Below are 23,243 nucleotides of genomic sequence, written 5' to 3'. Positions count from 1 at the left end.
ATAGGTGGGGGCTCTCAGAGTGAGTTTTGCGCAACAGAGAAAGGCGGCCATTGTTACTCCCGGTCCTATTGAAAAACCAACACTCCCGGTTGATATATTATCGAATAGATATTTGAAAAACTACCTGAGGATTGATTATAAAAAACGTTTGACATGTTTCTGTGGACATTATGGATATTATCTGGAATTTTTGTCTGCGTTGTCGTGACCGCTTTTTCCTGTGGATTTCTGAGCATAACGCGCCAAACGAACGGAGGTATTTGGATATAAAAATATCTTCATGGAACAAAAGGAACATTTGTTGTCTAACTGGGAGTGAAAACATCCGAAGATCATCAAAGGTAAACGATTAATTTGATTGCTTTTCTGATTTTCGTGACCAAGTTACCTGATGCTAAGTGTACTTAATGTTTTGTCGAGCGATCGATAAACTTACACAAACGCTTGTATTGCTTTCGCTGTAAAGCATAATTTCAAAATCTGAGACGACAGGTGGATTAACAAAAGGCTAAGCTGTGTTTTGCAATATTGCACTTGTGATTTCATGAATATGAATATTTTCTAGTAATATTATTTTACTGTGGCGCTATGCTATTCAGCGTTGCTGATGACAATTATCCCGATACCGGGATGGGTGGTTCAGAAAGTTAACAGAGTCTGAAGAATTTAAAAAAGAATCATGTGCAAACATTGTACAATCCAGGTGTGCAAAGCTCTTAGAGACTTACCCAGAAAGACTCACAGCTGTAATGGCTGCCAAAGGTGATTCTAACATGTATTGACTCAGGGGTGTGAATACTTATGTAAATTAGATACTGTATTTCATTCTCAATAAATGTGCTAACATTTCAAAAAACATGTTTTCACTTTGTCATTATGAGGTAATGTGTGTAGATGAGTGAAAAAATATTATTTAATCCATTTGAATTCAGGCTGTAACACAACAAAATCTGGAATAAGTCAAGAGGTATGAATACTTTCTGTTGGCACTGTAGGTAGGGGTAAAGTGACTAGGCAACAGGATAGATAATAGACAGTAGCAACATGTGGTGAGTGTGAAAGCGTGTATGGGAGTGTGTGTGTGTGTGTTAGTGTAAGTATGTGTGAGTGAGTGGGTAGAGTCCAGTGTATGTGCATAGAGTCAGTGCAGGAGAGTTAGTGCCCAAAAATGTATGACTCTTTCATACTCTTGCTTGTGTCTGTCATTTATTCCCATTAACGTTAGCACAGCGGAAATGTTTGTAATGACCTGTCAAACACACCCCGGTAATGGCTGAAATGGGCTCAATGGAATACATTGTCTTTCTGTTGCATCTATAACAATGCTGAAGCTTTGTCTGCGATTTAACACATCGTCTCAACACTTACATCACAAGAAAGAGAAGAAAGATAACTTTATTTAATCAGGGTACATTTTTTGTTAATTTAACACAGTTGAAATGTTTACAAATTAGATGCACTGAAATGAATGCAACATCTGAAAATGAACACTCAGATTATAGTGATATATGTCTGATCTTGCAAACAATGTAGAGTATATATACACTAGATAGGTATAATCTAGAGCCAAGCGTCTTGATTTTTTATCTGAGGGTATCCTGCAATTGACACACAACAGAACATGACAACAGTAATTAATGAGGCAGTCTAGACAGCGCAGGTGAGTGCATGTAGGCCTAGACCGCAGGAGGTTGATGTCACCTTAATTGGGGAGAACGGGCTTGTGGTAATGACTGGAGCGGCCTTTTGGTGGTTGAGGCCTGTTTCACCCCTTTATGTACATGAATTCCCACCAAAATCCCTGAACACCATTCATTAATTGTTCATGCCAGTAAAATGTTTTATGTGCTATAATTCAGTAAATATCTGATGGATTTTCTAAATTCAAAAAGATTGGAGTATCTTCATCAACTGTTGCATTTATTAGAATTGTTTTTAAAAATGTTGATGACCGTTGCTACTGGGCTGTACTCACCCCCCTCTATAGCGCCTTACCGTCAGGTGCCTTGCAGTTGCTGTAAAAAGTGGTGATGCAGCCAGTAAGAGATGCTCTCAATGGTGCAGCTGTAAAACGTTTTGAGGATCTGAGGGCCCATGCCAATTCTTTTCAGCCTCCTGAGGACGAAGAGGCTCTGTCGTGCCCTCTTCACAACTGTGTGGGTGTGGACCATGTTAATTCCATAGTGATGTGGACACAGAGGAACTTGAAGCTCTCGACCTGCTCCACTACAGCCCCATCGATGTAGATGGGGGTGTGCTCACCCCTCCATTTCATGTAGTCCATAATCAGCTCATTTGTTTTGCTGATGTTGAGAGAGAGGTTGTTGTACTGGCACCACATTGCCAGGTCTCTGATCTCCTCSCTATAGGCTGCKTCATCATCATCGTGTCATCAGCAAAGTTGATGATGGTGTTGGAGTCGTGTGCAGCCACGCAGTCGTGGTTGAACAGGGAGTACAGGAGGGTCTAAGCACATACAGTTGACGGCCCCCGTGTTGATGGTCAGCACGGCAGATGTGTTGTTTACTACCCTCAGRGCCTGGGGGTGGCTCCTCAGGAAGTTCAGGATCCAGTTGCAAAGGGAGGTGTTCAGTCCCAGGGTACTGAGCTTGGTGATTGGCTTGGAGGGACTATGATGTTGAATGCTGAGCTGTAGTAAATGAACAGCACTCTTACATAGGTATTCCTTTTGTCCATGTGGGCGAGGGCAGTGTGGAGTGCAATGGATATTGCGTCATCTGTGGATCTGTTGGGGCGGTATGCAAATTGGAGTGGGTCCAGGGTGTCTGGGATGATGGTGTTGATGTGAGCCATGACCAGCCTTTCAAAACAGTTCATGGCTATATATATCAGTGCTAGGTTACCTTAGCATTCTTGGGCAAGGGGACAATGGTGGTCTGCTTGAAATAAGTTGGTTATCAGGAATGAAGGTAAGACCCAGATGCAGCCAACGTTGAATTAACAATGGTTTAATAATCCAACAGGGGCAGGCAATAGACAGGTCAAGGCAGGCAGGGGTCAGTAAACCAGAGGTGGGGCAACGGTACAGGTCGGCAGGCTCATGGTCAGGGGCAGGCAGAGTGGTCAGGCAGGCGGGCTCAGAGTCAGGACAGGCAAGGGTCAAAACCAGGAGTGCAAGAAAAAGAGAGACTGGGAAAAGCAGGAGCTGAGAACAAAAACACTGGTTGACGTGACAAACAAGACGAACTGGCAACAGACAAATAGAGAACACAGGTATAAATACACAGGTGATAATGGGGGAAATGGGCAACACCTGGAGATGGGTGGAGACAATCACAAAGACAGGTGAAACAGATCAGGGTGTGACATTGGTATTACAGACCGGGTCAGTGATAGGTTGAAGATGTCAGTGAAGACACCTGACAGCTGGTCAGCGCTTGCCTTGAGTACGCGTCCTGGTATTCCGTGTGGCCCTGCAGCCTTGCAAAAATTAACCTGTATTATAATGTCTTACTCACATCGGCTACAGAGAGTGAGATCACARAGTCGTCCAGAACAGCTGGTGCTCTCATGCATGGTTCAGTGTTGCTTGCCTCAAAGCCGAGCACAGAAGGCATTTAGCTCATCTGGTAGGCTCGCGTCGCTGGGTTTCCCTTTGTAATCCGTGATAGTTTGCAAGCCCTGCCACATCCGTTGAGCATCAGAGCCTGTGTAGTAGGATTCAATTTTAGTCCTGTGTTGATGCTTTGCCTGTTTGATGGCTCGTTGGACGTCGTAGCGGGATTTCATATAGGTGTACGGATTAATCAAATTGTATTAGTCACATGAATACAAAATGTGTAGCGCTTACAGTGAAATGCTTACTTACGAGCCGCTAACCAACAATGCAGTTAAAAATAAAATAAAAATACGGATAAGAATAAGAAAATAAATTAACAAGTAATTAAAGAGCAGCATTAAAATAACAATAGTGAGACTATATACAGTGGGGTAACGGTACAGACTCAATGCCCTGCATAAACCCAGGCCCTGCGTGTCCCCAGGCACCCTCATTTGTTGACTTCTGTGATAGAAAAAACCTTGGCTTCATGAATGTCAACATCAGAAGCCTCCTCCCTAAGTTTGCTTTACTCACTGCTTTAGCACACTCCGCCAACCCTGATATCCTTGCCGTGTRTGAATCCTGGCTTAGGAAGGCCACCAACAATTCWGAGATTTCCATACCCAGCTACAACATTTTCCGTCAAGATAGAACTGCCAAAGGGGGAGGAGTTGCAATCTACTGCAGAGATAGCCTGCAAAGTTCTGTCATACTTTCCAGGTCTATACCCAAACAGTTTGAACTTCTAATTTTAAAAATYAACCTCTCCAGAAATAAGTCTCTCACTGTTGCCGCCTGCTATCGACCCCCCTCCGCTCCCAGCTGTGCCCTGGACACCATTTGTGAATTGATCGCCCCCCATCTAGCTTCAGAGTTCGTTCTGTTAGGTGACCTAAACTGGGATATGCTTAACACCCAGTAGTGGTAAGCAGTCCTACAATCTAAGCTAGATGCCCTCAATCTCACACAAATCATCAAGGAACCCACCAGGTACAACACTAAATCCGTAAACATGGGCACCCTCATAGACATTATCCTGACCAACTTGCCCTCCAAATACACCTCCGCTGTTTTCAATCAGGATCTCAGCAATCACTGCCTCATTGCCTGTATCCGCTATGGGTCCGCGGTCAAACGACCACCCCTCATCACTGTCAAACGCTRCCTAAAACACTTCTGCGAGCAGGCCTTTCTAATCGACCTGGCCCGGGTATCCTGGAAGGATATCGACCTCATCCCGTTAGTCGAGAATTCCTGGTCATTCTTTAAAAGTAATTTCCTCACCATCTTAGACAAGCATGCCCTGTTCAAAAAATGCAGAACTGAGAACAGATATAGCCCTTGGTTCACTCCAGACCTGACTGCCCTTGACCAGCACAAAAATATCCTGTGGCGGACTGCAATAGCATCGAATAGTCCCCACGATATGCAACTGTTCAGGGAACTCAGGAACCAATACACACAGTCAGTAAGGAAAGCAAAGGCTAGCTTTTTCAAGCAGAAATTCGCATCCTGTAGCTCTAACTCCAGAAAGTTTTTGGACACTGTAAAGTCCATGGAGAACAAGAGCACCTCCTCCCAGCTGCCCACTGCACTGAGGCTAGGTAACACGGTCACCACTGATAAATCCATGATAATCGAAAATTTCAATAAGCATTTCTCAACGGCTGGCCATGCCTTCCTCCTGGCTACTCCAACCATTCTGTATACTTCTGGCCCTTCCTTGGACACTGTGCTATCTAACCTCCAAACGAGCTTCAATGCCATACAACACTCCTTCCGTGGCCTCCAGCTGCTCTTAAACGCTAGTAAAACCAAATGCATGCTTTTCAACCGTTCGCTGCCCGCACCCGCCCGCCCGACTAGCATCACCACCCTGGACGGTTCCGACCTAGAATATGTGGGCATCTATAAATACCTAGGTGTCTGGCTAGACTGTAAACTCTCCTTCCAGACTCATATTAAACATCTCCAATCCAAAATCAAATCTAGAATCGGCTTTCTATTTTGCAACAAAGCCTCCTTCACTCACGCCGCCAAACTTACCCTAGTAAAACTGACTATCCTACCGATCCTCGACTTCGGCGATGTCATCTACAAAATAGCTTCCAACACTCTACTCAGCAAACTGGATGCAGTCTATCACAGTGCCATCCGTTTTGTTACCAAATCACCTTATACCACCCACCACTGRGACCTGTATGCTCTAGTCGGCTGGCCCTCGCTACATACTCGTTGCCAGACCCACTGGCTCCAGGTCATCTATAAGTCTATGCTAGGTAAAGCTCCGCCTTACCTCAGCACTCTGGTCACGATAACAACACCCACCCGTAGCACACGTTCCAGCAGGTATATCTCACTGATTATCCCCAAAGCCAACACCTCATTTGGCCGCCTTTCCTTCCAGTTCTCTGCTGCCAGTGACTGGAACGAATTGCAAAAATCGCTGAAGTTGGACACTTTTATTTCCCTCACCAACCTTGAAGATCAACTATCTGAGCAGCTAACCGATCGCTGCAGCTGTACATAGTCCATCTGTAAATAGCCCACCCAATCTACCTACCTCATCCCCATACTGTTTTTATTTTATTTACTTTTCTGCTCTTTTGCACACCAGTATCTCTACTTGCACATCATCATCTGCTCATTTATCACTCCAGTGTTAATCTGCTAAATTGTAATTATTCGCTCCTATGGCCTATTTCTTGCCTACCTCCTCATGCTTTTTGCACACACTGTATATAGACTTTCTTTTTTCTACTGTGTCATTGGCTTGTTCATTGTTTACTCCATTTGTAACTCTGTGTTGTTGTCTGTGTCACACTGCTTTGCTTTATCTTGGCCAGGTCGCAGTTGCAAATGAGAACTTGTTCTCAACTAGCCTACCTGGTTAAATAAAGATGAAATACAAAAATATAAAAATTGTGCGGGTACCGGTTAGTTGCGGTAATACAGTTGAAGTCGGAGGTTTACATACACCTTAGCCAAATACAGTTAAACTCAGTTTTTCACCATTCCTGACATTTAATCCTAGTAAAAATTCCCTGTTTTAGGTCAGTTAGGATCATCGCTTTATTTTAAGAATGTGAAATGTCAGAAAAATAGTAGAGAGAAGAATTTATTTCAGCTTTTATTTCTTTCATCACATTCCCAGTGGGTCAGAAGTTTACATACACTCAATTAGTATTTGGTAGCATTGCCTTTAAATTGTTTAACTTGGGTCAAACGTTTCTGGTAGCCTTCTGCAAGCTTCCCACAATAAGTTGGGTGAATTTTGGCCGATTCCTCCTGACAGAGCTGGTGTAACTGAGTCAGGTTTGTAGGCCTCCTTGCTCGCACACGCTTTTTCAGTTCTGCCCACAAATTTTCTATAGGATTGAGGTCAGGGCTTTGTGATGGCCACTCCAATACCTTGACTTTATTGTCCTTAAGCCATTTTGCCACAACTTTGGAAGTATGCTTGGGGTCATTGTCCATTTGGAAGACCCATAAGACCCACCAAGCTTTAACTTTCTGACTGATGTCTTGAGATGTTGCTTCAATATATCCACATAATTTTCCATCCTCAAGATGCCATCTATTTTGTGAAGTGCACCAGTCCCTCCTGCAGCAAAGCACCCCCACAACATGATGCTGCCACCCCCGTGCTTCACGGTTATGATGGTGTTCTTCGGCTTGCAAGCATCCCCCTTTCTCCTCCAAACATAACGATGGTCATTATGTCCAAACAGTTCTATTTTTGTTTCATCAGACCAGAGGACATTTCTCCAAAAAGTACGATCTTTGTCCCCATTTGCAGTTACAAACCGTAGTCAAACTTTTTTGGGGCAGTTTTGGAGCAGTGGCTTCTTCCTTGCTGAGCGGCCTTTCAGGTTATGTTGATATAGGACTCGTTTTACTGTGGATATAGATACTTTTGTACCCGTTTCCTCCAGCATCTTCACAAGGTCCTTTGCTGTTGTTCTTGGATTGACTTGCACTTTTCGCACCAAATACGTTCATCTCTAGGAGACAGAACGGGTCTCCTTCCTGAGCAGTATGACGGCTAGGTGGTCTCATTGTGTTTATAGTTGCGTACTATTGTTTGTACAGATGAACGTGGTACRTTCAGGCATTTGGAAATTGCTCCCAAGGATGAACCAGACTTGTGGAGGTCTACAATTTTTTCTGAGGTCTTGTCTGATTTCTTTTGATTTTCCCATGATGTCAAGCAAAGAGGCACTGAGTTTGAAGGTAGCCCTTGAAATACATCCACAGGTACACCTCCAATTGACTCAAAGTATGTCAATTAGCCTATCAGAAGCTTCTAAAGCCATGACATCATTGTCTGGAATTTCCCAAGCTGTTAACAGGCACAGTCGACTTAGTGTATATAATCTTCTGGAATTGCGATACAGTGAATTATAAGTGAAATAATCTGTCTGTAAACAATTGTTGGAAAAATGACTTGTGTCATGCACAAAGTAGATGTCCTATCTGACTTGCCAAAACTATAGTTTGTTAACAAGAAATGTGTGGAGTGGTTGAAAAACGAGTTTTAATGACTCCAACCGAAGTGTATGTAAACAGTTGAAGTCGGAAGTTTACATACACTTCGGTTGGAGTCAATATAACTCGCTTTTCAACCACTCCACAGAGTGGCTTCAGGACAAGTCCCTAAATGTCTTTGATTGGCCCAGCCAGACTTAAACCCGATCTAACATCTCTGGAGACCTGAAAATAGCTGTGCAGCGACACTCCCCATCCAACCTGACAGAGCTTGAGAGGATCTGCAGAGAAGAATGGGAGAAACTCCACAAATACAGGCGTGCCAAGCTTGTAGCATCATACCTCAGAAGACTCGAGGCTGTAATCACTGCTAAAGGTGCTTCAACAAAGTACTGAGTTAAGGATCTGAATACTTATGTAAATGTCATTAATAAAAAATTGAACCAGTTTTTGCTTTGTCATTATGGGGTATTGTGTGAAGATTGACGAGGAAAAACAACAATTCAYTCAATTTTAGAATAATGCTGTGATAAGAATCACTGACTCAAAGCCACAAGAGGGTAGAACTTATTTCAAACCTTGCTTGTAAGGCGCAGGGTAGAGTACTGGTTGGTAGCCAGATAGTAACAGTGACTACGTTCAGGGCAGGGTACTGGGTGTAGGCCAGCTTGTGGTGACTATTTAACAGTCTGATGGCCTGGAGATAGAAGATGTTTTTCAGTCTCTTGGTCCCAGCTTTGATGCACCTGTTCTGTGTCCACCTTCTGGATGGTATTAGGGTGAACAGGCCGTAGCTCGGTTGGCTGAGGTCCATGATGTTATTCTCTGGTCTTCATGTGACACCGGGTGCTGTAGATGTTCTGGAGGGCAGGCAGTGTTCCCCCGGTGATGCGTTGAGCTGACCGCACCACCCTCTGGAGAGCCCTGAGGTTGAGGACGGTGCAATTCCTGTACCAGGAGGTGATACAGCCCAACAGGATGCTCTCGATGGTGCAACTGTTGAAGTTTGTGAGGGTCTAAAGGCCAAGCCAATTTCTTCAGCCTCCTGAATGTTCTGATGTCCAGAAGCTGTGTTCGTCCATGGGACATTATGGCAGAGACATTACGTACAAAAAAGTTCAGATTAGCGTAAAAAAACACACAAAATAGCAGAATTGGTCAGGAGCCATAAATCGGCCACTATCAACTGCAGCACCATCTTTATGAAGGGTTAAGATTCAGTGGCAAGATGCTACAAAATGTTAGCTTTCTCGCTTGATTACTGGTCAAGCTAAATCACATCTGTGCTAGGACATTATAATGCAATTATTTTACTATCCTTGCCTATTAAGAGTAAATACACGTTTTATAGGCATTGTGTGTAAAGCAATATGGACTCATCTGAGAAGAGACATTTATCAGACTGGTGTAAAGCCACCAACAAAAAAACGAATCTGTATGCCAACCATTTAAACAAGGAAAAAATTGTCCCGTTTACTAGTAAAACTGGAGACWAACAAAAATAGGCACAGCTAATACTATGTATTACAATTGCTACTCTGGGATTGGTAACATTGTACAATATTGGGATCCTGTCTCTAACCAGATTAAGAACTCCTTCCCTCCTTTCTACATACTGTACATCATCCTTGCATCCGCTAGGACCTGCTCAAAGCCTTGCCCAGGCCACAGTTTAGGGTAAATTACTCAATCCCTCATGGCTCCCAGACAGAACAGAGAGACCACAGCATAGAAATTAGGCAACATCACTCGTTTCTATGGGAGGAGGGTACAGCACAATCCCGATGGCAACACTGTGAAGGATACACGCACACACACCGCTTTGATTTTTAAGAAGTGGGGCATAGCATCAGTCCTATAACTAATGGTCGGCCCGACTCTCTCCTCTATGGAACGCCGTTTGGGTCTTTTGCGTGTCAAAAAAGACACACTTCAAATAACACTATTTGACGTGTCAATTAAGCTTGTTGACCAATCAGGACCTGAATATACCTGCACGTCACATAATAATTGAACGTGTTCATAATTTTTTTACGTAGTTATTACACATTGATTACACTATCACTCGTATTTCATATGTCACAACGATTCATCGATACGCATGCTATGATGCTGGTAAAGTTGTCTCGCGCACCTACAGTGCTGGTCATAAAAGAAAGCTAGCTAGCTCATGGATGCAAACAATGTTCTTCACCAAAAACACAGCAAAATGTCATAATCTGTTTCAGTAGCTATAGTTAGCTAGCTAACTATATAGCTAGGTGTCATCATCTAAAATACCCCTCATTTATAAAACAGTTCTTATTTGATTAATGGTGGTCAGACCCATCTATGTGAAGCTAGCCACCAATAGTGGACTTTGCGGTTAGCCTTCAAAATAAAAGTCATTGACAGTGATGCAAATTAATACAAATAGAATTATGTCATAATTGAATTGTTCATGCTAAATGAGGTTGAAATGTTATTATATAAAATCAACAAAAGACAACAATTTGTTAATTTGACAAAAAGCTGTTGAAATCACACTGGAAGTATTAGACTTTCGAATTGCATTGGGGGCATGCTTATTTCACTGTACGGCCTTACAGGCTGACTACAGCGCTCGCATCACGTGCAAAATACATTTTGAAATCTATATTATTCAATTATTGCACCCACACTGCTTGCGCGCGCCAACGAGCATCTGCGTTGCCAAGGGCTAAAATAGAAGTCAGTTATATTCTGACGCAGATCACGCTGCAAGTCCTGGCTCTCCCATCTCCTCATTGGTTTATAGAAGCAGTGCCATCTCCTCATTGGTTATACCCACGTGAGTGACTGAAAGACGAATGAGGTCAGTGGCGGTAATGCACCTAATTTATGAAAGTTGCCAATCGCAGTATGAAGTCAAGAGAAGAAAAAGCCTAGAAGGAGGAGAGATGCAACAGCAAGCTAGCTAAATAGGACAAATTAGCTAGCAAGTGCAAGCTAGCTAGCTAAATTGCCATAAATGTTTAATGCTTTTCGACCTGTCCCTAAATTAATATAATTGGTTCAGAGTTTGTTTTGATATGTTAACCTGCGTGTTGTGATCGCGTTTGGTGTCGGGGGACAAAATACATTCATGCACAATGGCGCACGATGGGGCACGATGGCGCACGCGCGCAGCCGGTTTGGGTTCCGTTACCTATGGATTGTGGATCAATGACATAGGGTATCAGTCTACTCAGTGACACCCAGAGAAACATTAGCATCGTAGCTCTTATTGCGGGACTCTGAAACAACTGTGAATTGAGCCACATTTATTATCAACCCATGTGTATTGAACACCATTCCCYAGCAAAAACAATACTGCGTGGATGTTTTGGAGTCTGATAACTCTGAGGAGGACGTTGGGAAAAAATATCTTGGGTATTGAGTAGACTGATATCCCATTTCATTGATCCCCAATCCTTAGGTAAAGCTGTACAGTGCAATATGAATGTCAATACACACAATAGGCTGACTGGGAAGGTGATTTCACCCAGTCAACAGTCCCGCGATAAGAGCTACAACCCTAATATTTGTGTAAACTCTTCACAGTTGTGTTCTGTGTGTGTCACCGAGTAGACTGGTAACCCATTTCATTGCTTCACATTCCAACCTTGTTAAACATTTTCTAGTCTAAACATGGAATAATTCAACAATTGTAACCTTCTGCATCACTTTTAAAAGGGTACTTTTATTTTGAAGGCAAACCGCAAATTCCACTATTGTGCCTAGTCCTTATTGTGGCTAATTTCACAACACATAACCCGGTCCGGTCGAGCGTCACTAGCAGATGAAGCTAGCTGGCTGCTTATAACGTTAGCTTTGGGCAACAAGGCTGCAAGCCCGAGGTCGGTACACTTATGACAACATCCAGCTCAAGTGCAGGGCGCGAAATTCAAAACTATTTTTTTATTTTATATTTAACTTTCACACATTAACAAGTCCAATACAGCATTTGAAAGATAAACATCTTGTGAATCCAGCCAACATGTCCGATTTTTTAAATGTATTACAGCAAAAACAGAACGTATATTTATGTTAGCTCACCACCAAATACAAAAGAGGACAGACATTTTTCACAGCACCGGTAGCATGCAGGTAGCATGCACAAAGCCAACCTAACTAACTAGAAAACAACTCCCTCAGATGACAGTCCTATAACATGTTACACAATAAATCTATGTTTTATTCAAAAAATGTGCATATTTGAGCTATAAATCAGTTTTACATTACTGCTACCATCATAGCTACAGTCAGAAATAGCACGGGAGTAGCCAGAGTAATACAGACACCAACGTCAACTACCTAATTACACATCATAAAACATTTCAGAAAAATATATGGTGGATAGCTAATGAAAGACAAAGATCTTGTGAATACAGCCAATATTTCCGATTTTTGAAGTGTTTTACAGCGAAAACACAATATATCGTTATATTAGCTTACTACAATAGCTAACACACAGCAGCATTGACTCAAGACAAACGGTAGCGATAGCACAGTTCGACAGATATATGAAATCGCATCCCTTGGGTCCTTATCTTTGTTGATCTTCCATCAGAATGTTGTACAAGGGGTCCTTTGTTCAGAACCGTCTTTGTTTGGATCCAGAACGAACTATTTCCCTCTTGAATTAGCAAGCACACTGGCCGTGCGGCGCTAACCTCTCCTTCTTGAACAAATTCCTCCAACGCATCACGTCTAAACTCCCGAATAAATTTCAATAATATAATTAAAATATATTGAAAAAACATACTTTAGGATGATATTGTGACATGTATCAAATAAAATCGAAGCCGGAGATCATATTCACCTATAACGACGGTTTTCCAGGAGGCGATTCCAGGTCCAACTTCGCGCCTTCCAAAAAATAAATAATGGCGTACCTCTCACTCCAAGAGGTTGTATTCAATCCCAGAACGAGATAATCAAGTCATTTCTGCTCTCACTTCCGCATGAACACCAGGGGAAGGTGTATGACGTGTTTCTACAGTCCTAAGTGACATGCCCTTTTATAGACAAGCTCTTGAAGAGAGACCTCGCTTTTGGAATCTACTTCAGATATGGGCTGTAAAAAGAGTTCTGTTTCACTTAGAGAAATAATTCAAACGGTTTTAGAAACTAGAGAGTGTTTTCTATCCAATAGTAATAATAATATGCATATTGTACGAGCAAGAATTGAGTACGAGGCCGTTTGAAAATGGGCACCTCTTTCCAGTTATTCAATACGCCCCCTGCAGCCATAACAGGTTAAGTAGCTGGCTAGCTATTTATTTTCATAAACTGAAGTTCAATTTCAATAGGCGAACAACAATTGGCTACATAGCAAATACTTACTCACAAGGATTCCTAAATCATTGTTAAGGATAATGAAAATGACTGCAGTTTCTACTGGTCATTGTTTTCAGGCTGGTTGTATTGGTGCTAGCTAGGTACCAAGCTAAAGCTAGCTACCCCAGAAGTTGCGGTCAAACAAATAATACCTTATTACCATTGCGCTATTGTAAACACATCGTTCATGGCCAGTGTGTGCTTGTTTGCAGACTTTTTTGTACAGCTTTGACAGTGCTACTGATAGTGGTGGCGCTTGGCTTACAAATGCACATTTAACACACACAACATTCTAATAGAATTGTGTTATTTGACGTGTCAAATTAAAAGCTTATTTAACACGTCAAATAGTGTTATTTGACATGTATCTTTTTTGACACGTAAAGACCCAATCTACTCACAAGAGTTGTACAATCAAAGGTGTTTTATAACTAAATCTGGAGCTATCAGGATTATTCAAATCTGGTATTTGGGTTTAATATGCAAGTATGCAAATGATTAGACCAGTAGGCCAATTGTGATGTATGTTTCACTGAAAATATTATGACAAGGGGATGAATTAAATTAGTATGACAAGGTGAATTATTTAATTCTAGTGTAATTATATGTAATTGCATATTTCCCCACCCCAAAGCCATGGCCCATCACAAGGCCTGGCTTAAATGTATAATTCAATGCCATGTTTTCAATGCCCAGTACTAATCACACGAGATATAATTAACCTTATACTGATGAGAGTATCACCCTGAGCTGATTGTTTGAAATCTGTTAATACAAGGGGGAAATGGGGAAAAGCCCAGTTTAGCAGATGGCTAAGAGATATGATTCCTAATTAGATTGTGTGTATATTCACATGATGGAAAAATCTATCAAGATAGAAAACATTCACTATCACAGGTAAGGGAATAAAGAGAATGAGATCAATGAAATTAATTTTCAAAAGCATTTAAGTAGCTCAGTTCAGTCTTTCTCTTCAAAGAATAGTATGTTTGACTCAGCTTTTATGCATTCCTTGTGCCCCCATAGGGATAGTTTTTTCAACAAGGTTGCATTTCTTACATGAATYAAATCAAACCCCTCCCGTCAATGAATTTCATTCATCCATTCTTTCATTCATTCATCCCGATTTTTTTACAGTATAACACAGTCAATTTTACTGTGTGTCATTACACAGTACTTGCTTTGATACCATAACTATATTACAGTAAGTGTACTGTAATATGAAATACAGAATGTGACTTACCACCGAGCTGCCTGTAAAAGACTGCCAAATTCACTGTAAATTCATATGGTCTACCCCATACACAGTATCTGGCTCGGAACATCCCTGATTGTCCAGTGTTACCCTTCTCAGTTGGTTTCCACACCATATGTAAATCCTAACTCTTACAACAATGCTGTGACTTGTCTGAACAACTGGCTGTTTGTTATTTGTGCACAAGGCCTTGTTTGTGGAAGAAAAGGTTAGCCAATCATGCACACTGAAAAGAGCATTGTGTCAGAGGAGTATGGGACTTTAAGACCCATCCTCGTACATCCGGATCCATCCCGTCAATTTGTGGTAGAGGTTGATGCTTCTGATGTTGGAGCGGGGGCCATTCTGTCCCAGCGATCTGCACAGGACCAGAAGCTCCATCCTTGTGCCTTCCTGTCTCATCGTCTCAGTCCGACTGAGAGGAACTATGACGTTGGAAACAGCGAACTCCTGGATGTCAAGTTGTCGCTGGAGGAGTGTAGGGATTGGCTGGAAGGAGCAGAACAGCCCTTCGTGGTCTGGACCGACCATAACAATTTGGAATATCTCCATACAGCCAAGCGCCTTAACTCCAGGCAGGCCCGGTGGGCTTTATTGTTCACCAGATTCAACTTCACCATTTTCTACTGCCCACGCTCCAAAAATGTGAAGCCAGACGCCCTCTCCCACATATACAGTTCCTCTGCCAAACCCTCGGTCTCCGAAACCATTCTCCCTACCTCATGCCTTGCTGCTTCAGTGGATTGGGGTATTGAAGACTTGGTTCGCAAGGCCCAACGTTCCCAGCCTGAACCTGAAGGGGGCCTGGCTAACCGGTTATTTGTTCCTAACTCAGTCCCGTCCTGGAATGGGCTCATTCCTCAAATGAGCCCATTCATCCAGGTTCCCGTCGTAGCCTAGCCTTCATCCGACAACGTTTCTGGTGACCCACAATGGTTCCTGATGTCTCTGCCTACGTCACCGCGTGCACAGTGTGTGCTCAGAACAAGACTCCACGGCAAGCTCCTTCTGGCCTCCTTCAGCAACTACCTGTCCCTCATCGTCCCTGGTCCCATATCTCTCTGGACTTTGTCACTGGGCTCCGTCCATCGGATGGCAACACTGTCAATCTGACATGCTGACCAGACCAGACATGTCGCGTGCGCGAGCTTTGCAAAAATAAATTTAGATATTCATGTTATTCAATTATTGCACCCACACTGTCCGCGTGCGCCAACGAGCGTCTGAGATGCCAAAGGCTAAAATAGAAGTGCTTTCTATTTCTGACGCAGATCGCGCTGAAAGTCCTGCCTCTCCCATCTCCTCATTGGTTTATAGAAGCAGATACCCACGTGCCATCTCCTCATTGGTTATACCGACGTGGATGATTGAAAGACGAACTGTTTTGCCGGTCGTCGTGGTAATACTATGAAAGTTTAGATGCCAATCACCGTATAAGTTCAAAGATGAAAAAGCCTGGGAGGAGGAGAGATGACTAGAAACGATTCGGTTGACAGTTTTATGTGTGGATTAATTATCGGAGTAGAGGACCTTGTGCATTTCAGGTAAAATAACAACTCAATGTTTATATCCCAGGACAAATTAGGTAGCAACAGCAAGCTAGCTAAATAGGACAAATTAGTTAGCAAGTGCAAGCTAACTAGCTAAATTGCCATATATGTTTAATGCTTTTCGACCTGCCTCCAAATTAATGTAATTGGTTCAGAGTTTGTTTTGATATTTTAACCTGCGTGTCGTGATCGCGTTTGGTGTGGGGGGACAAAATCAATTTATTTGTGACGGTAGTGGATCGATTCTCCAAGGCTGCCCATTTCATCCCTCTCCCCAAACTAAACTCTGCCAAGGAGACGGCCCAGCTTATGGTGCAGCACGTCTTCCGGATCCATGGACTCCCGGTGGACATSGTCTCCGACCGGGGTCCTCAGTTCTCGTCTCAGTTCTGGAAGGCGTTCTGCAGCCTTATTAGGTCGTCGGCCAGCCTTTCCTCCGGATTTCATCCCTAATCCAACGTCCAGCCAACCAGGACCTAGAAACCACCCTGAGATGCCTGGTCTCAACCAACCCCACTACCTGGAGCCGACAACTGGTCTGGGTGGAGTATGCCCAGAACACCCTTCCCAGGACTCTCTTTTGAGTGGTGTTTGGGGTATCAACCTCCACTCTTCCCAGAACAAGAGCAGGAGGTCAGCGTACCCTCGGCCCAGATGTTTGTCCACTGCTGTCAACGTACCTGGAGAAGAGCCAGGGCGGCATTTCTCAAGACCAACTCCAGGTATCGTCGACAAGTGGACTGTCGTTGGACCCCAGCTCCCCGCGACCGCATTGGGCAGAGGGTATGGCTTTCCACTAGGGACCTGCCCCTTAGGGTGGAGTCCCACAAACTGTCCCCCCGTTTCAATGGTCCCTTTCCCATCTCTAGAGTCCTTAGTTCCACTGCTGTCTGTCTTGTGTTACCCCGTACCCTCCGTATCTTCCATTCCAGGATTAAGCCCGTGCCTCAGTCCTTTGTCTTCTGTTTCTAGGCACATCCCTCCCCCTCCGGGTCATCGATGGCCAGCCAGCGTATACGGTGAGATGCCTCCTGATTTTTCACCCCGGTCAGCCAGGTATGCGCAGGTGGGGGGTTACTGTCACATCCTGATCTGTCCTGGTGTCGCTTGTTTTCACCAGTGAATGTATCCCTGTGTTTCCTGTCTCTCTGTGCCAGTTTGTCTTGTATGTCCAAGTCAACCAGTGTGTTTTGTTTTTCCCGTGCTCGTGCCTTTTCTCTTCACTTTTTGCTAGTCCTCCCGGTTTGGACCKTTGCCTGTTTCAGTACCTGCCTGCCTTGACCTCGAGCCTGCCTGCCACTCTGTACCTCCTGGACTCTGAACTGGTTTTGACCTTTTGCCTGTCCATGACCATTTTCTTGCCTACCCCTTTTTGGATCAATAAACATCTAAGACTCCAACCATCTGCCTCTGCATCTGGGTCTCGCCTTGTGCCCAGATAAACATGTCAAGTGTTCGTTCCATGTTTCATGAGCTGAAACAAAAAATCCCAGAAATGTTCCATACGCACAAAAAGCTTCTTTCTCTCAAATTGTGTGCACAAATTGGCATGAGTATGCAGAATTGTGTACAGATCCTTGCGACATTGGGCCGTGTATTATTATGCTGAAACATGAGGTGATGGCAGTGTCTGAATGGCACGACAATGGGGCTCAGGATCTTGTCACGGTATCTGCCATTGAGAAAATGCAAATGTGTTCGTTGCCCATACCATAACCCCACCGCCACCATGGGGCACTCTGTTCACAACGTTCACATCAGCCAGCCGCTCGCCCACACGACGCCATCTGCCATCTGCCGGATACAGTTGAATCCGGGATTCATCTGTGAAGAGTACACTTCTCCAGCATGTCAGTGGCCATCGAAGGTGAGCATTTGCCCACTGAAGTCGGTTACAACGCCGAACTGCAGTCAAGTCAAGACCCTGGTGAGGACGACGAGCACGCATATGAGCTTCCCTGAGACATTTTATGACATTTTGTGCAGAAATTCTTCGGTTTTGCAAACCCACAGTTTCATCAGGTGGCTGGTCTCAGATGATCCCGCAGGTGAAGAAGCCGCATGTGGAGGTCCTGGGCTGGCATGGTTACACCTGGTCCGATTGGACCAACTCCCAAATTCTCTAAKATGACGCTGCAGGCGGCTTATGGTAGAGAAATTAATATAAAATTCTCTGGCAACAGCTCTGGTGGACATTCCTGTCAGCATGCCAGTTGCACGCCCCCTCAACTTGAGCCATCTATGGCATTGTGTAACACAACTGCACATTTTAGAGTGGCCTTTTATTGTCCCCAGCACAAGGTGCACCTCTGTTATGATCATGCTGTTTATTAATCAGCGTCTTGATATGCCACACCTGTCAGGGTGGATGGATTATCTTGGCAAAGGAGAAATGCTCACTAACAGGGATGTCAACAAATTTGTGCACAAAATCTGACAGAAATAGGCTTTTTGTGCATGTGGAAACTTTCTTGGATTTTATTTTCACTATATATCAATCATGTATTGAACTGCATCCATCTATTCAGCCAACAATCCCTTACTTAATGGAATGGAATTTTGAGTCAAATAGAACCTATTTTTAAAACATCTTATAAAGTTGCGTTTGCAGCATAAACTAGGAATTTGATATTTTTGACTGTTATGTGTGTCTGTTGGTTTCATATCTGCAAAGTAGTTCAAACTGTCTGTTCCAGTGTTTATGCTTTGTATTCTACAACAGAAACGACAGCATAGGACATTAACGGCGATCTCTTATCTCCGAAGAGGAGGAGAAAGGGGGTTAGATAAGTTGGCAGAAGAGTACAGCATGGCGGTGCCACAACAGCCCAAACCGCCTCTGTGAATATCTCTCCATTCAAGAGAGAAAATGACTTTTATCCTTCAGTGTAGTCTGGCTTCAACTAAGCAAACAGAGAGAACAAATCACCAGAAGAGTCAGAAAGAGAGCCCAATGCAACTAAAGGGAATCAATGGCCAACCTTAAAATTGATCAGCAGTGACGAGTTATCTTACCCACAGAACTGAAATACTCGCTCAACAATAAAAAGCTGTCCTTCAGCCTTTTAATGTGGTGAAGGATATTTAGTGTGAAATGTATGCAACGGTTATAAATGAGGCCCCAGGTCTCTGGCAAGGTTACTCATCACAAGAGGGTGGTCACTGAACCACATCGGTTAGAAGATAGAGTAGGATCAGTGCTGTTGGATTAGTCAACATTACTCCAACATGGAGAGGCCAACAAAACAGGAATTTTTAGAAACTAAAAAACTGTAGAAATCTCAGAGAGCACATTTGGGTACAGGTCAGTATTCCTTGACTGTAGGCAGGCATGGGCTGGCCCGACCTGGCCCAACCTTTTGTTTGTCTGTTTTTGTTGGTTTGTTGGTAACGCGAGCAGGACTTAATCCCTTTGCATGTGCTTCCATTAATGGCTTTACAGAAACCAAAGAGGAGAGGGAACCGTGTCACACTGTTTGTGTGCCAACTACCAATCTCGTGGTGACATTGGTGATGTAGCGGGTAGTGCCAGCACTGCAGGCCCTAGAGGAGAGGGGGTGTAGGGAAGTGATAAGGATGTCTGGTTAAATCTGAAGGGTAAAACAGTGAATTCTCTGGATTGACCACCTTGTTTTGATTCATAATCTATTGATCAGTCATAACAACACTAAGTGAATACGACCAGATCATCCACTGTCCACTGTCAGTATTAAGTCAGACACCTAGTGATAGGGACAGCAAAAAAACAAAAAACACCTTTAATCAATTCTTCATTAAAGGCACTCATAAGTTGTGGTGGATACATTCAATACTGTAGATCCTATTCTAAAGATGCAACTCCCTGATAATTGGACTACTAGGCTACTAATGGGGATAATTTCCCTTAGTAGCCGATCTCCTCGGGACAAAAGCATGCTTTTCCAGTTTGCTGAGTCGCTGACCCAGTCTCCCCTGCCATTAGTCTGGTTGGCTGATCACTAACACATGAAGCGTTCAAGAACAAATGACATCACTTTTACGGGCAGAGCTACAGCTGGCCAATACACCATTGGGTGATTTCAGAGCCTTCAGACTACACACAATTAAGTTGTATGTTGGAACAATGAGGTCCTCTCGCTTGATATGAACCAAGCCTCTCAGTCAGTATGACAGTCTTAGTCATTCTAGTGAGAGAACATTTGAAAATCCCTGGCAAGAGTCACAACAGATTGGCATGTTTCGTCTTCTGGCTTGTAGGAGCTAACCAGACTTTCTGAAGTAATAACAAACAGTGTAAACAGTTTGAAGCACTCACTGGCCTTTCGCTTGCACAGAAAAGTCATTAACCGCTACATGATTAGAAAATGTCAACCATGTCAGATTAGGGCATGCATGTAGGTGCCATTTGGGGGACTTCAGAACATTCAAAACCCAGAGACTTTAGACAATATTTTTTATGTTTGACAACACAGTGGGAAAYGGGATTTTGTCTTGACCCTTGCACTAATTTGACCCAATAGTCCTGTATGTGTGTGAATCCTTTAATTAACACCCTTGAGGTTGACAGCAATTAAACAATATATGACATGTTGCAGTAGGCTTTTTTCTGTCTTTAAATTACAGTATCATTCGTAACACTCTAAAAGGTCAACTCATCCTTGGAGAATGAAGCTTTATTTATTTTGATCCAACCTGACATTCAGCCTACACCTGTTTTTCAGGTAATCCAACATGACCCAGAGAATATCCGTGACCATCATTGACATCATCACCATGTCTGCACACCACAGAGCACACTTCAGTATTAGTTCATGTTCAGGGACATGACTTTGTAAATGTCATTGATTTTCTCATTTCCCAACCATGGAAATGAAGTTTTATACTGCCAACCTTCTATAACTCACTAATCAGCCACATCGTTAGACAATTTAAGTATTCTCTTTGTTTTGCTCCAGGGTACAGATCGAGGATCAGCTTCCCTTATCCAAATTCTAACCTTAATCATTAGTTGGGAAAACGCAAAACTGGCCCAAGACCAGCATCTCACCCTACTTCCTTTGGCTCAGCAGAGCTATAAATAAAGTGTCAGACAGTGTTTCCTGTATCCGAGCAGACATCAGGCTTTGTTGATAATAGATTGATTAGTTGTGACAAAGTGATGTGTCACGCTGCACCTTCACTCACTCCACTAATAACCTGCAACCCCAACTCCACTTCCACTTCCACCCTTAAAACACTTTTCTGCAGTCAAATGTCCAAATTGCCCTCTAGTGGCGTCACAGGTGGAATGTCATGAATATTTTTCATCATTTTATAATTTATAAACATTACATAACTTTTCACGCAGAAAATCTGATGTTTCTATTTCAAACGGTTTTGTTATATTTCAGTCTTCTGTGTGACGTACATCAAATATTGTGATGCAACTCAAAATTGAATACATTTCAACTCTATATCTGACATGGTACAGGTATCTTCTTTTATTTAAGCCCATAACCATGTGTGTGAGGTGTGTACTTTTGTTTCAAAGTAGATTTGTTTAAGACGACCGAGAAACACTCTGTGTGACCCTGATTTAGCTCACTGCAGTAAAAGGTTAAATCACACTTGAACTGTCCACTAGATACTGATGACAATCAGCACACCAGGGAGAAGACTGTGTGGCTCAGTCAGAAGAGCACGATGCTTTCAACACCAAGGGTTGTGGGTTTGATTCCCTCTGGGGCCACCCACATGTACAATGTAAGTGGCTTTGGATAAAAGCATTTTCTAAATGGCATATTATTATTAGGCACAATGCTTCATAAGAACACAACAGCCGCAGAGACCTTCAACTGAGATTCTTGGCAGAAACATTTCCTCAGGAGGTTTTGAAAGACAAATCTCTGCATCTCTGCATGGTTAAACTCTACATTTGAATATTGTTCCCTGCTATGTCTAAATTAGGGTCATGTAGCTTATAGCCTACGATCCCATCGGTGTCTGTCACATAAGATTGCATCTTTTCAGCACAAAGGATAAACTTTCACTTTCATCAAGTCCAGCTTGAGCTCCAAAATAGCCTCATGTCTACATGCAACAGCCCTGCCGGCAGGGACTACTTCTTTGGTGATAAGTTTAACCAGGCAGTGGTGACATGTCATGTCAAGCACACATAATGATAACCAGGGATGAGGATGAGTTTACCGTTACAAAACTGCAGAAGCGAAGATGTGTCATAGAGGCTGCTGTAGCTGGAAAACCCGTCCTCCATTCTGGACTTCCACCGCGCTCCTCCACTGACTCCTCTCTTGTTCCCTCTCGCCTCCCTCAAATCCCTGTTACTTTCACTTGCTTGCCACCACCAAGGATCTTCCTCCATTCAACATCGAGTTTTCTCGTGTCAGGCTGCCAGTGTCAGTTACCATGGCAACCCATTCACTTGGATAATATCATGTGAACTCAGACTCGCTTCTCTTCTTTGAATGGTCCCGAGGAGTAAACTCAAAAAACCTGGAGTATTTGAAAACACAGATTTTCTTGCTCTGCTTCTCCTTTTCGCTCCCTACTTCCTCTACTCACGCTTCTCTCCTTCCCTCAGTCTCGTCGGTGGCAGCTGTGTGGTGTTAAACCGTGTGCTGATCTCCAGAAGAAAAACAGCTTTGAAAGGCTGGAGCTGTAAGTGGAGGGCTGGCAGCAGCGACTGTGTGTGTGTGAGAGAGAGAGAAATAGAGCAAGAGCGCGTGTGTGCGTGTGAGTGTCTGGATAATACCTTGGACAGCTTTCCCCGGCCCCAGACTTTCACTAACTGTGGACAAGTGCAGAGGGGGTTGGGCCTCTTTCAAAAGACAGATCATCCTCTTTGCCTAGAGAGGACAGAGAGCAAGAGAGCGATAAACAGAGAGAGAGAGCAAGCGAGCTAGAGAGAGAGAGACAGGCTCTGATCACCAGGAAGAGAATAAGGGGAATAGAAGGGTCACAAGGAAACAAGGAAGAAAAAAAGATTGCAGCTGGTAGAAGGAATTAAATGAGAAGAATGGGATTATACATTGATATAGTCACCATATTGTTGTTCAGCTCTTCTGGCATG

General features: G+C 43.4%; 1 protein-coding gene across 6 annotated transcripts in view; it reads right to left on the bottom strand.

The window, feature by feature from the left end:
- The window catches only part of LOC112068216 (echinoderm microtubule-associated protein-like 1), an 83,443-nt gene extending 60,487 nt beyond the window's left edge, over positions 1-22,956 (bottom strand). For all 6 annotated transcript variants that reach the window (XM_024135308.2, XM_024135309.2, XM_024135310.2 and 3 more), the window contains exon 1: positions 22,361-22,956. In XM_024135308.2, coding sequence (XP_023991076.1) covers positions 22,361-22,535 — 175 coding nt within the window. In that variant the 5' untranslated portion in view covers positions 22,536-22,956. The remainder of the gene's footprint in view (positions 1-22,360) is intronic.
- Positions 22,957-23,243: the final 287 nt, after the last annotated feature.

Source organism: Salvelinus sp. IW2-2015, unplaced genomic scaffold, assembly GCF_002910315.2.
Source record: "Salvelinus sp. IW2-2015 unplaced genomic scaffold, ASM291031v2 Un_scaffold245, whole genome shotgun sequence".
NCBI classification, from domain to species: Eukaryota; Metazoa; Chordata; class Actinopteri; order Salmoniformes; family Salmonidae; genus Salvelinus; species Salvelinus sp. IW2-2015.
Note: the sequence above shows the minus strand (reverse complement) of the source record. Positions and strands in the feature narration are given on the sequence as shown.